The sequence below is a fragment of the Falco rusticolus genome, chromosome 9, assembly GCF_015220075.1.
Source record: "Falco rusticolus isolate bFalRus1 chromosome 9, bFalRus1.pri, whole genome shotgun sequence".
Classification (NCBI taxonomy): Eukaryota; Metazoa; Chordata; class Aves; order Falconiformes; family Falconidae; genus Falco; species Falco rusticolus.
In genome coordinates, this window is record NC_051195.1 from 13,375,392 (window position 1) to 13,390,755 (window position 15,364).

A 15,364-nucleotide genomic window follows, 5' to 3' on the forward strand; every position below is an offset into this window, starting at 1 on the left:
CAATTAGATGAGTAGTTCTCTGTTACTGTTACCAAAATAAATACTCCATGTTACATATTAAAAGAATATTGCCCTTCAGCCAGGGACACAATTTTTTTCACTTAAAATGACGTGAATTTGGCTTTGTCTTTTCTCAGAATTATTTTACTTGAAAGTACATTCTTCTCATTATAAATTTATACAGCTGTTTGTTACTTAGAAATGTCATGGATTTTATTAAGTGTTTTAAATGTAAGCATAACTAATTCAGTAAGGCAGAATCAAATCCGTGAAGAAAGGTGTGTTTAAAAAATTTCTGCTAGTGAAGCACTGATAGTAAAAAGGTGAAAAAAGTATTCCTCGGCGCTGCAAGCCCCGGCCAACCTTCGGTCCAACAAGCGGGATGTGGAACTGAGCACAGTACAGCACTGGAGAGCACTGTGGAGACACTCCAAAGAATAACAGCAGAGCACAGGCACAAGGAAACAGGAAACTGTTCCCACAGCTTGAGCACTTGGTGTATTTTCGGGTTACTTCTGGGATTCTGCAGACCAGATTGTTCTTTAGCCTTGTGCAGGTGGACGGGGAAGGAGGAGGACGTAATGGCTATACCTGTCATGTGCCTTAGGCAGCTTCTGCAGGATGTGAACTGATTCCTTACTGAGCTGCGTAGTAGGGAACTCCATTTCATCTTGCAAAGGGCTGTAGTAATGGGAACACTTTGCCTGATGTTGCAAGTGCCCTAGGAGACATTTTGCCAGTCAAGAACCAAACTTCCTGTTGCTTTTTCTGATTCTTCTTCCTACGCCTAGTTAAGCTGTATGTTTCTGGTTTTATGGATTCCCAGGTACACAACCCGTATTGCAGTCTTTTCACCAGGCCAAAATAAACCCTGAGACAATTCTCCTTATAACTACAAAGAAACATTTAAAATTATTTTCTTTTTCTTAAAGCCAGTGTTGGGTAGTAAGAGCATTAAAAGTCTTACACAGAAAAAGAAAGTATTTGTAGGCTGAGCAGAGGCTTCACTTGAGTTCTCACATCAGTTTGTCAGAATTAGTACCTAGATGCGTGCAAATAAAATCCTGAAAGTCTTCTTTTCCTCTGAGAAGATTAAGTATTCAGAGTTAGACTCGAGTGCTGATTTTGAAATTTATCCTCTGAAATTACTATGAGTCTGCAGTGCCAAATGATCTACAAGGAAGTTCTACTTATTAGCTTCTCTCTGAGAATGAGTGTATCTGAGATATGTCTGTGTTCCTCTGCTTTTTATTTTAAGAAGTATTTGTTAGTTTCTTTTACAAGTTTGAATAATCCTTGGCTCCAAACCCACATTGTATTGACATTTCTCCTACGGATGCTGAAATTTCATCCCCCTCAAGTCTTTGTAACAAAAACTTCACTTCTTGATGATGATCCTTCTCAGCAACAGAAACTGAAGGAACGATGAAAGGGGAAATGTTTTTTAAACCTGCTGTTAAACAAGGAGAATTCTTTTCAATACAGAAAATTTCTGTCTTGGTGTGTATGACAGCTTTGTCCTCAAGAGGCATGGATTCAAGGAGATGTGTTTCTGGCAGCTATAGTGGGTAGCATAGAGATTTACAAAGATGGACGTTTAGAGACTGAAAATTTTATATTCTTCGAAGCTTGTTAGAATGAAACAGATCTGAATCCTATACAAAACAAATTAACCAAATCATTTAACTTAATCAAATCCTTAGGGTTTTTTTTTTTCTCAGACTAAACATACCTGTAACCATGAATGCATTGCTGTTACATAAGAACAAATGCAGCAAAATCCTCTTATTCTCTTCTTTTTTTCAAATTCTAGCAAAACCAAAATAATACAGGTTTACTAAATTAATAAGAAAAGGATATATTTGTATTTCAGTCACAGCAGTCAACTAATATGTCTGAAAATATATAATGAAGTTAAAGGCACAGCAATAAAGCTTTTCTTCCTTAGTGTGTAAGATACTTAGATACTTGAATATGTACTGGAACTGAACTTGAGCAAATTAAAGAAACACATATAACTAAAAGCAAATCCTGACAAATAGTCTATAACTTCCTTTGCTTCCAGTGAGAAATTGGCCTGTGTCTGCAAATCTCCGGATTTGGCAGCTATACCTAATTTACTTTAAACTCCCACCGGCATCAGCGAAAAATTACCTAAATAGGGATGCAGGATTGGATCTAAGATAATAGCATATTAAAATTCCACTATAAATTCAAAAGCTACTAATGGAAATTAACTCCCCAAATTATAAAAAGTTCAAAGCAGTTCAACAGTTTTCAGCGTATATACTCAAAATGCTACACAATAGTAGCTATTGCATGTGTGGCCATCAGGAAACACAGCTGTGCTTCTTTGTGCTACAATTAATTACTTCCGTTGTATATAAAATTGAAAGTATTGGTACTCTGGGGCGGAAAAAGGATATCCTGATACACTGCTCCTATTTCCTTACCAAGGCCTATTACTGAATGTTTCACCATTAATTCAGTTTCAATGATTTATCTTACGATGAATAAAGGAAGGGTAAATTGGGTGGTTAATTGTTATGCTAAAAACTTTTTCTTCGCATTTTCACTCTTCTACATTTTTATCTCATTTTACTGCTTTCACATGTGCCCTCTTTCATAGCAATTGTTCACTTTTAAGTAGTTGCACTTAGTAATGAATGTCTAAAATAAATGTTCACTTAACTATCCTTTGACTTAAGGATTGTTCTGGTGTTTTTTGTTTTGGTTTTTTTTTTTTAATGTTATGAGATCAGAGAAAGCAGAAAACTTTGTTGGTGCCCTTTAAAGGAATGAGTAAAATTTTCAGCTTAAGTATTTGTGGCCAGGTTCTCTGAAGCTGGCACACAGAGATGTAATTTATACCTTTCTGTGCCAGTGAATTTCCCTAAGCTGGAGGGGGATAAGGATTCTTACCCAGAGTTAGGGAGGAGTAATTAACAGCCCAGCATTTCTCTGTTACGCATTCTTTTTTTTTTTTTTTTTTTTTTTTTTTTTTTTTTTTTTGGTGAGAATTGCATAGGAGCAAATACAGTTTGAGGTTGTATTAAATAGTGCAAATGTGGACCCTTAAGGATATACACTGCCCTCAGACTTTAATACTTGTTTTTTAATAACACTGACTCTTTCTTTTTAGAGGACTTCTAAACAGAGAGCAGCTTCCGTGACTGCTTAGGAAATCCATGAAGTCTCCAACAACCACCAGCCATGTAAGTCTATAAAGGATAGATAACGTGTCATGTATTTGCCACTAGGAATTAAATCTCTCAGGGTGCTAACCTAAAAAGTCCGTGATTGTATGCATAGGCGTAATTAACACCACCAGACTGTTTCCAATCCATTAGAAGATGTGTAGCACAAAGCTGAGTAAGTGACATGGGGGAAACATGGAGTCCTTCAATGTGACTACAAATAAATTCTGCCAAATGAACTGAAATCTTTGCAAGTTTGAATTCACTGTAGTTGGTGTCACAACAAAGTGACAGAAGAATGGGAACTCAGAAAAGCTCCCATTCCAGAAACTGGTTTACATAATACAGATGGCAGAAAATCATCATCCACATAAAATACAGCCCTATTCTCCTTTTGCTGCAGCAGCTGGAGAATTATGCTGTGTGTAGTAAATGACACAGTAGAGCTGCTCAAAGAATTATGCTCTGTCACTATTTTGTAACAATGCAGTTTAGATTCAGGTATGCTAAATTTGAGGTGATACCTAGAACCTGAATGTCTCTGGCTAGCACTATCACATTTCTTGCAAGTATTTTTTGGCCAGAAGTATGTGCAGTTTAGCATAGATGCTGTGTTGTATAGATGCAGTAAAGCAAAAACTTCTAGTTAGTAACGTATATATTGTGTATCTCCAATAAATCTCAGTAAAACTGGTATTTCCAGGGTGCCGTAGACCAACTGAATACACTTGCACTAGCAGCACAGCACGTTGCATTACTTTTTACCCCACAGTGCTACACAGCTTACAAGCATGTGTAACAGTAACTCTGGCCAGGCTACCACATGTGCAGAAATCATAGGGAAATTTATGATGTCCTCAGAATCTGTGCAGGGAAAAATTTCCAGGAAGAAAATGGGTCAGGGAACATACAGGCCAACCAGTGGCATTGGGAACTGCAGAAGACCATTTGGCTGTGAAAGAATGTATTTGGTCTTTGTCTATAATGCACAAATAAAATTTTTATTCCCTGAATTCATATCTTTTATATGAAGCCAGATTTTGGAAAGTGTGCCCTTCTTTCTGCTCCCACATCTCCTATGCTATCAGAAGTCTAGAGATGTTACCTCTTAAAGCACAAATACCTAACTGGTAACAAAAACTGCATCTCTAGGTGCACTCAGTTTAATGCACCATTATTATGCTGTGTGTAGTAAATGATACAATATGACAACAATTTAGGCTCAAATGCTGCAGGTATGAAACACATGCACTTAAAGGAAATCAAATCCTCACTTCCAAGTGTTTTAATCCACATACGTGTTCCATACATGCATATAGGAATGCTTGCATTTATCAACATTTAAATGAAACTAAACCATGTTCCCAATGTTATTTTTCAGTCTACATATGATTAGATCTTAAAATAATTAAAATTCTGTAAATCATTCTTTTGTTCTGAAATGAGATCCTTAATTTTCACTATAGATACTTATTAAACTTCCCAAAAATCCAAAACAGCTTCTTTAATGCACCATAAGAATAAAATATTCTAGAAGAACAGCAAGTTTCTTAGCTTTCTTGTAGCAAGCAGTATTACTTCCACAAGTACTGGAAGGACCATTACCTTTATTCAATTCAAAGTTGTTTTTTATCTATATCTTCTAATTAAAAGAAAAATAAATAATTAATTCAGTTATAGAAAGGCCTCAACTCTTTTTCAGTAACACTGCACATAGTAAAACTAAGCAGAAGCGGAAGAATTTCTGTAACATCTTTGTCATTAGTGAAAATAATCTGATTTCTATAGTAAGATTAGAAAATACTTGTGTAGCGGAGGCAGATTTATTAATGATACTTTATGCATACTGATTTATTATTCCCTAACAGTTAATATCTGGAAACTTTTAAAGGAAAAACATCTTTTGTTCAAAAGTTTAGCTTCGTTTGAAAAAAATTCATACCGCTTGTCCTTATTGCACAGAAAAGTCTCGTGAGTCAGTCTGAAGGTCCTTATTAGCACAACACACATTACTGTTTTCTTTTGATGTAATCTTCCTAAGAGGAGGGGGAACTGTATTTTTAACAGCTATCCAAGGGCATGTTTTATAGGCATACAGCACAGAATTTATGCCTGAATATAATCTGAGTCTCATCCATAACTCTCTGATTTGGCTGTGAGAACAAAGCATTTCATTGTGTGTTCAATAATAGTTTCAGCAATCTTATTCGCACATTCCTTCCCTTCTTAATCAACAGAAACTGGCTGAATTTAAGATTCAGGGGCGGGGGGGTGGGGGGTGGTGAGGAGCAATGCCAAAGTCTATAGTTTTGAAATCACCATTTTCTTCAGAGTAAATCATAGTCTCACTTCTATTAAGAAACTCTCAGTGCAACACTTGTCAAGCTATTTTGCACCATGTCCTTTTCTAATGAACTTTGCTCTATTCACTTTTTGCACTCTATTAGCTGGCACAGTGTTATGGTGCCTCTGTTGCTTCTACTTCCAACAACTCTCCTGGGATCACAGTGCACAGTTTAGGAACCACTGTCTTGTGCAAGGGTTAGAGGTCAGAACAGACAATTTGAAAAACAGCAATTTTGAACTGTCAGAAAATTGTGTCTGTTCTGTTCATTCTTTTGAATTGTGTTTTTCCTTATGCACATTGTAAACAGAAATTAGGGCTGTAAAATAAAATCAAAGTGCACCAAGTGCACTGATGCTGTACTTTGTAATGCTATCTAAAACCAAATCAGTCCATTTATCATCTAACTTCTTAATTAGGTTTAATGTAATTAGTTGTGTCTTTAAAAATCCTGCATTCCTGAAGGGTGTGCATTAGGAATGCACAAAATGGCTGTTTTTATAAACTGCACTGTTATATGAAGATATCCTTTCATTTGAAAGTATTTCTTGGCACTGGAGCTCAATGAGGACATTTAAAACATTTTGTGCATTATTTAAAGTCACTTCTTCTAAGAAATGGAATACCCACCTGAACTTACGCAATCAAACTTTGTTCTCAGATGTGTCAACGTAACCTAAGACAGAATTTACCCATTCCTTATAAAGTTACTATAAACACTATTTGTTGACACAATAAGGTCTGAGACTATACAAGTCTTGCTAAGTTACAACATGTACTGTTAGTACACTACATCCTTTAAGCATACTAATGTTTGTTTAAAACAGTGTTATTTGGTTAATAAAACATTCAAGATGGATATACAATGAAGTTGAAACCAATGCTTTTAATTTTTATTTTCAGGTCTGAAGTAGAGAGTACAAGCTTGTGTATGCTTTTGTATCAGTATTACATGGCTGAAAGTAGTCAGCTGTTCACATGCCATATTAATAAATATGCCCAAATCATAAAGCTTTAACTGTATTTGCACATTGCTTTTATTACTAGACTGGTTTATTCATGTTGGCACAGATAATCCATGCAAGGTAGTTACTCACACCTCATAAACCACACTACATTCTGTTTCTGAAGAAACTAGGAACTTAGGAGAAAAAGTATATCTAAAAGCAAGGGCACTTGTGGCATCAAGTCAATACATTATAAAACCTAGATTTCTAATATGATCACTGCAGGCAAGAATTCACTCAGTTTCAAATTCTGATATTTATAAATACTAAAGAAATTAATATCTGCTACCAGGAGACAAGTATTGCAAATAAACATTAGTGTGCCCAGCACTAGACACTAGTGAGTGTGTTCAGTGCTGTGGACATTCACATTATTAAACATAAATACAAATAATCTTTAACAAAACATTTTGCCCAAAGTACTGACCTATGAAGGACCAAAGTAAAATATTTTTGTTGTTTTGAATTTATTTTAGAAATGTGTAATGTGTAAATCCAATACAGTAAAAATGAACTTCTAAAAAAAGAAGTCATGATTTTTTTTCCAGATAATGGAAGCGGTCTTCTGTGGAAACATTATTTTTACTCTGTTCTGTAAAAAGAACCAAAAAATGGAAAAAGCATTAAGATACTTTTTGAAGACTTTGATTGAAAAGTTACTGAACATGTTTTATTAGCTAAAAGACTGGTCTTTTTATTTGATCATTCAGAGGTACAGTATCTTTGTTTAATTATGTAAATTAATTAGAATGAAAAGAAATATTTAGAGGAACTTAGGACTTGTCCCAGGCATCTATTACAAGACATAAAACATGAACAAGTAGACATTATTAGTCTTGCATATTTTTGTACAGCGTTTACGTTCAGTGATAGTTGAAAGTTGAATTATATATATATCTCTCTATGCATCTTTCCCCCCTCCATATCACAAAGGTGACATGTGGCAGAAGAGTATCAGCAGTTATGTGGTATTCTACCCCCATGAAAGTTAAAATACTACATTATTATTCACAAATTTCTGGTTCAGATATGTGCAAAAAGTATATCTTGATATAGATATCAAGGGCGGGTAACTGGATTCTCTATTTTTGGACCACATTATGAAGCAGCACAAGTCAAAACAGGAAATTTATTACATTATAATCCTCAGGGTATCTCTGTTCTTCGTTCAGAGATATCACTGTATCTCATATAGTGATATGTAAACTAGCTTTAATCTCACTTGCTCGGGCACCGGCTGGAGTCAGGGCATGTGTTACAGTGCAGGTTATCTGCCCAAGGAAATTTTCAGGACTCTCAAGTTAGTACGGCTCCCACTGAAAGGGAAATTTTAAGGACTCAAACTAGTACAGCTTCTGCTGAAGTCTGTGCTGCTGCATTTTCTCTGTTGTCACCCCACGAGCTAGCTCACCTATGCTTATGTACATTGCATTCACTTTTCTGCAGTACTGACTTCAGATTTACTAGATTGGATCCTGTATCCCCTTTGCTCACCCCTTCTGTACATATTCATACTCTCTCTCTGAACTATTGTGAGCTACTTGTACCCCAATTTCTTGCTTCAGGCCCTTTCCCTGACTGTAGTGAGTCATCCTGGCTATTCCCCCTTTCCCTCCCCCTGCCCCACCCCAACCATCTACTCTGTCAACTCAGTGAAACTAGGCTTACCTAGGCATTCCCCCTCCTCCGGCCCCAGCTTCAGTAAGGGCTTCCCACCCCCTCAATGCTTCATCTTTCCACACTCAACCAGAGGCCCCCAGAGCCCCTACATTCTGGCTGCTGCAGGTGCTCTCCCTTCTCTGATCCAAGCCTCCCTTCCCCTGCCTACACTGAGACCCCTGTCTCCCATACCTCTGTCCAGCCAGCAAGCCAGCAACTCGCAGGCTGACCCGGGCCCCTTCAGCTGGCAAGCCGGGCTCCCCTGTGAACATGAAGAAGAGACAGCCCCAGCCGTGCTGCCTACCACCATCTCACAGAGCGTACCCCTGCCTGAGCTGCAGCCTTCCATCTCTGGCCATCTCCTAAAATGCTTTGTCCTTCACGCTGCCAGCGAAGAGGGAGCTTTTAAGGACATTGAGGGGGAAGGTGGAGAGTGAGAGACACACATATACACATCTGTAGATTAGAGGTGAAAGACCTCATGAAATTCTCCTGAGGCATCACAAGTCCTAGCGTTTTGTGTCCTCCCAAGGAGTCTGACTCCCTGTTTTGATGTTGACAGCAAGAAACTAGTCCCAGTCAGTGGGTAACACAGAAATCTGCCTAAAAAATATCTTCATGCAGCCTTAGTATATAATATGCTGGTTTGAATTCTCTTAAATAACAGAGAATAAAACCCACCATTTTGAATGACATTAAAAAATTAAAAGGAACTCTAGAATTGTCTCACTGTTATGAAAAGGTGTTTGAGGAAGTCAAATATGAGTGAAAAAAATATTTAACTTCCATGATTACAATTTATTCCTCTAGAGAATATTATGAGCCAGATCTTTGGATTTTGTAATCAATGGAACCATATTCACACCAGCCCAGCACCGACTGAAAACAGAAAATTTGTTTGCTATAGAAAAAAAAAAAAAAGGCTTTTCATATAATGTGCTAGTATTTTAGAATAACTCATGCATACAAAAATCTGACCCTGTAGCGCCTGTATCAGACCACTGCTAAGATCAGTAAGAACAAAGATACCTACTGAATAAATACAGGTCATACATGTCAAAACTGCCACAGGCAGTTCAGGTTGTTATTTTTCTCCAAGCTGCACACTGCCTGCAGCTAACAACTCTCATATTAGAACTCCAAATTTCTCCTATTCCTCCCCCAATCTTTGGACAGTTTTTCATCCCTGAAAAGACACAACAGTTTTCTTGAAATGACCATTACCCATTGGAGGGCAAAGGCAGACAATGCTATGTCATTTCTTGTTACTCAAAACACTAGGCAGAAATAGGGTGCAGATGGCACCAGAATGTGGCCCACAGAATGCGGCCCACAGAATGCATCCTCAGCCTCAGGAATACTAATTCAAAACTGTCAGTACTGCAAGCTGTCAACACACACATCATAATTCTCACTTAAACAGATTAATAAAACTTGAATAGTGATCAGACTTTCCATTTTAACTCTATTTTCAAACAGACCTGCGGTCTCTAGTACAAGTGTCATTGGTATTTAAAATTAAAAATTCAAAGGTGTTATCAGTGCTACAAGTATTGATCTTTTTGGTGAAAAAAAGTTTTATAACTAACTGTTTGAACAACCTGAAAGTTGTTCTTAAAATACTAGAAAAGATTACTGTATGGTTATCCTAATTGTCAGACCCTATCTACAGTTTTACAATGGCAAATACTACTACAATTCAGGATGCATTGCACTTAAACTAAGAAAAGGGGGAAAGAGAATGTGCCTGTGGTGTTATGCTTCCTTATGAATTTTTAATCAATGTTAATTTACTAAGTGGGGGGGGGGGGGGGAAAGATGCTTTTTTCCTGTGTGGGATAGAGTAGGGAACTTTTGCAAGCTGTCATCCATTTCCTAGCTGTGCTAGATGGATGTGTGTCTTCTGTGTCCATCAATATGAAGGTCCAGATGTAAATTCCTACCTCCCACTGATATCAATGGGAATTAGAAACCAAAGCAACTTTGAGCATTTTTTCCACAAGAGGAAAGGAAAACTGGATTTGAATTAAAAGCTAGCCTTTCCAGCCAGCTCTATTCCATTCAATGTAAAAGCAATTTGGAGAAAGCCAGTTGTCCTTTTCTATTATGAATGAAAATGGCTAATCTACTGTGCGAGTATAAGCCAAGTGCACTAGCAACGTTGACCCAACATGCTTTTCTCAATCTTAACGGGTTATGGAAGGCGTTAGTCTGTTTCCACTTTATTTTCAAACTAAGTTACAGATTATCTCCTATGCTTTCCAGTTACATATGGATTCAAGGCAGACTTCTTATTCGGAAAGAATCTAAAATATTTGATGCTATGAGGTAGCACCACAACATAATGGAACAACACTCACTTTTCACAGAGGAAACCCTAATCTATTTATTTTCCTCTGAAAGTTATAGCCTTTGGTTCTACAGATTATTGTACATGTGGCACTTAGTCATTCTTGTTATAAAAGAAAATGACTTATTACAAAAGGACTTTCCCAGTTGTTCTTGAACACTAGTGTGTGGTCTAAGCAATAAAACTGCTGTGGGTAGTTATTTGAAACTGTATTTGCACATTACTTTTTACATTACAGTTTTTAGTTAATTTCAATATTTCCCCCAACTGTTGCTCTAATAATGGACTAGTTCATTTGTTTTTGACTGTGCATTTAGTAGGTTTTTGTATGAACCTTGCAAAAGCATGTTCTGCATTTATGAAAGAGGTTAAAGTTAAAACTTCAGCAGTATCAACTTCCCAGCTTTTACCAAGAGAAACACTCGCCATGGTTACCAACTTTATAATTGCCCAGTTAGTCATCTGTTTCTCCCCAGCATTACTGACTACCAGCTCTTTTAAACATTGATGGCGTGGGCATGCTTCTTGCACAGTGGCTTATCCTTCTTGGAGTAGAAAGGCTGACCTTCCAAGTTCACATGGCATACCTAGAATTAATAATAAATATAATCAGGAATCACTAAAAATAAAAAATAAAAATAAATTAAAAAAAAAAAAAGAGGGAGAAAGACATGATTATCAACCTCAACTGTATTTCTCTCCTGCCACACATTTCTTTGGCAGAAGTGCATCTGATTTCCTGGATCAAAGTGTACGCCTTGGTAGTTTTCCTACTCCATGTTGAGGTTAGGCTCTGGTTTGTATCAGCTCTCCTCTCTGTACTTTCCTGCCACCGCTACCCACTACGTTCACTAGTTTCCATTAAAAGGAAGTCTGGGTACACGATCCCCTAGGCAGCTTCAGCATGTCCCAGCAGTGCTTGTGTAGATCATCAAAGAACAGTGGCACACGCAAGCACATGCAGCTAGCTCAGACTTTAAGACCTAGATTCTGATCCTTTCACGTATGATTTTACAAAGGTTCTGATTAGGTGCCATGGTCCCTGAGGTACCATCCTTCCACAGTACTATTATATACTCATTCCTGTTATTACTTGGTATGGGTGCTTATGTGATCAAGGAGTGAGTCATTCAGACAGCCGGTATTGAAAACTAATTACTTATTCTTACCAGTTTATTCTTCAACCCACAGAGCTCTCTGCCTGGCTGCAGTGCCAGGGTTTGAGAATGCGTGTCTGAGGCAGGGCAGCCTAGGTTTAGATCAGCTTAAACTGCCCTGGAATTGTACACAGGGTGGTGCAACGCCACTTGCAAGGTCAGAGTTGGCTAGAACCACTTAAGGAAGTTAACATATCTGAATCTAGGAGTAAGAATAAATGTTGTCCCTAATGCTTATGGCAGGCTTAAAATCAGTGAGTGATAACATCAGTGATGTGCTGCTGCAAGTGGAAGGAAAATCACATGAAAGGATATGAGGATGGCATATTAGAATTTAAAAGTCATGTGGCTATTTACATTTGACTTAACCCACTGAAATAAAGTTAGCTCCTAACAAAAGAAGCTATGCTGCGAGAACTGCATTAGCAGAACTATCACTTCCAGAGAAAGTCGCATTGCTAATTTAAATAAGTACATAAGAATGCAATTAAATGAACAAGCAAGAGAAGAACACAAAATATTCAGAGAAAGCATCTTTTATAAGTGACTAAGAGCTGTTAGTTCATGAAGGAAACTCGTTGTCTGGGTATTCTTTTCCTATGTTAGAATTTCAAAACCACTTCAATTTTCACAGGACACCTGTGTCACTCACTTCCATGTACCCTTGAAAGACCAGTAGCTAGTTTAGTTTTAGATATTTACATTTCTATACTTTCTACTCTTCAGCCTAAATTTTAGAGGTCAACAAACATTACGAATTGTCACTACCATTTTTGCTGTGGCCAACATAGTATTTTTAGCTAATTAGAGGTTCTAGATATTATTACCTTAGCACAGCATTATTAGAGCCAGATGAAAAGTACTCTTTATCATACGGATTTTACTACTTTGTGTGCAGTGTGGGAATATGGCCACACTGTATAGCTGTATGTGCACCACAGATTGATGAGTTTGACCAACTTCTATGCTAATTACTATTCATTCTCTCTAAACAGACTTGGTTTTGCAAGTTTCAAAAAGCATTCTGCATGGAAATACAAATGCACTGCTTTGTAAGATTGTGGCTATACTGTTCAGTATGGTGTTAATTTATTTTAAATCCTGCTTTATCTTTATTTGGTAAATATTGGAAGGAATAACAGCAATAGTGCTATGTATTAATATATGTACTCCCTAAAACTGGATGTTTTATTAGAAAGCACTTGCTTGAGATGGTCAAATTTAATAATTCTAGTACATTTATGGGAGGAGAAGAGAAATGAGTCCCATCCTTCTCCATCTGCAAGTAAAAAATGAAATTCAATCCTCTACATCCTTAGGCATACGTTAGTCATTCCTGCTTTCAGGTCTTCTGATGTTATTTCACTATTTATGAGTATAAAGAAATTATATAGTATTTGATATAGAACCTACAGCACAAATGAAGCAGGTATCATGCCAAGTGTGTCCGAGAGCTTCAATGAATTTATCTCCAGCTTCAACAGGAAAATCACAGCCATGGCATTTTGTGCTGAACAAAGCAATATAATCTAAAATGAAACAAAAAAAACAAACTTAAAACAAACACTTAATGTAATCGTATTAAATCCAAGAGAAATAGAAAGTTTCCAGAGGATGAATTTTTTTACTTTTTACTACATTCACTGAAACACTTGTTTCATTTGTTTCATACATTACTGAAACATTTGTTCCTTTGTTGCAGCACTTAGAAAACAAAATCTCCATTACCACGTCTTGCACATCTGAGCAGAGCTCTTTTCATGTATGTTGGTTGATCCATTTTAGGGTGAAGTAGCAGTACCAGAGGTTGTAATTCAAGCAACTTAGTAGAGACAATGTGGGCAGCAACCCACACATACTGTATAGAAGCACTACCAGAACCCTAAAAGAAGAATTTTTCACCCCATAACATGTAGATTTCCAGTGAGCAGACTCTACCAGGGAAGGGAGGGGCACAGGAAAAAAACGTGTAGGAACAGAAACAGAAAGCAGGCATCATAATACAAAAGGGAGAGAAATAATGTAAGGCATTCTGGGACATGGAGGCAAAAGACCAGGGCTCTTCCAGTCTATCACAAAAAGTGGAGAACAATACAAAGGGAAATACTTGTATATGTGGCGAGTGGAAACAAAATCCATGCTGGATAGGTAACTTTTTTTATTTTGTTCATTAGCTGCTTTATTCTTATGTCGCTTCCACACAAAATGAAGCACATGATGACTGAGCAGACCTGTCCAGTTTGCCATACCTTTCTCACAGTAAGGTTCCCCATCCTCCATGTGAAAGAGGCTATTCCCAAACGGCATCTTACAAGCAGCACAGACAAAGCAACTGGTGTGCCAAGTCTGTCTTAGGGCATGCATAACTTCCTGTAAAACAAACAAACAAACAAAAATCTCCAGCAGAATAGCATGTCATGCAACTACCTACTGGAGAACAAACACAAGGCAAAGATGCTCTAAATTTTTCCCTTTTGTATCAGCCAATTCCCCTCCTCAAAAGAAAGAAGTATGACAAAAATTGGGCTCCTCTGGCAAGAAAGAGGAAATAGGACTACAAACTTTCCAGAACAATGTATTTGCCAAAATGAAACAACATAGTTCAGGCAGCTGTTTGTATCAACATGCCCAGTCGCTGTTGCAGGAGAGATTCTCTACAAAGATTCTGATTATTTGCTCCTTTGTTTTGACACAACTAGTATGAATTCTTCAGTGCAAGAGTATGATTTGTTAAATAAATTTTAAAGAGTAACTTTCTCTCTAAGACCAGGAAGTGCATGCAGGGGATAAGTCTGATGTTTCAAAGCAACTTAGGTTATGCACTAATTTCTTTAAGCTTCTCACAAGAATGCTTTGCAAACTAATGTAAAAATCTAAAAAAAAACAGCAAGGGTTCTTAGATTTTAACTTATGTGATTAGTGAAGATGAGTCTGTGGGTCTGTTCCTAGGCCATGTGGGCCATGTGTTCATCACAACCCTCCATGTTCGGTGCAACTGATGTTCTCTTAAACTGAGCATCCAGATTCTATCAGCTTCTTTCTTCTATCCAGTTTGGATCAATCTCTATTACTGATTCATTCTTATCTTGTCATACAGAAGTCCTCCAAGACCAGAAGCTGCTGTACTGAGCTCTGATACATGATTACCTGCTAATTTGTCAATCTCACTTGTGCCCAAGACAATGTTCAAGTGTATATCTGTCAAACAGTCCAGATTTCAAAGGGCCAGATGTGTAACTGGTGTAAATGAATTTAACTTTGTTCACTTCAGTGAAACAGTATTGATTTACACCAGATGAGAATCTAGATCCTATTTTATGTTGTTTCCAATTATATATGTAGACTGATTCTCTTTAAAAGATTATTTTTAGTCTCCATTGACTATGACAAAAGGGTTTGAAGTCCTCTTCTGTGCTTTGAATCCAGTGAATAGCCAGAATAGTCTGTTTACCATATATCTTATTAGAGAATCACCATTTGTCATTAACTTCTGTTACTGTTTGCAAAACAACTATTGCTGATAAATAGGTTTGTATCCATTTATGAACCTCATTGAGCTAAGAAGCAAAAAAACCAGATTGAGAAATCTTATTAATATAAATAGAGGCAGCTGGCATCTTTGCTATTTTCCTGATGAAAATCCATAATGG

The 15,364-nt window shown here is 37.2% G+C and overlaps 1 protein-coding gene and 1 long non-coding RNA gene across 13 annotated transcripts in view; one reads left to right on the forward strand and one right to left on the reverse strand.

Moving 5' to 3' along the window:
• Window positions 1–15,364, forward strand: part of LOC119153934 — a 65,879-nt gene that overhangs the window by 3,403 nt on the left and 47,112 nt on the right. Inside the window, exon 2 of the long non-coding RNA XR_005106266.1 lies at window positions 3,143–3,215. This is a non-coding gene — a long non-coding RNA (uncharacterized LOC119153934). The remainder of the gene's footprint in view (window positions 1–3,142; window positions 3,216–15,364) is intronic.
• Window positions 7,217–15,364, reverse strand: part of LDB3 (LIM domain binding 3) — a 127,892-nt gene continuing 119,744 nt past the window's right edge. For all 12 annotated transcript variants that reach the window (XM_037400933.1, XM_037400937.1, XM_037400928.1 and 9 more), the window contains 3 exons: window positions 13,964–14,084; window positions 13,128–13,243; window positions 7,217–11,144 (listed from right to left, as the gene is read on the reverse strand). In XM_037400933.1, the coding sequence (XP_037256830.1) occupies window positions 11,055–11,144; window positions 13,128–13,243; window positions 13,964–14,084 (327 nt within the window). In that variant the 3' untranslated portion in view covers window positions 7,217–11,054. The remainder of the gene's footprint in view (window positions 11,145–13,127; window positions 13,244–13,963; window positions 14,085–15,364) is intronic.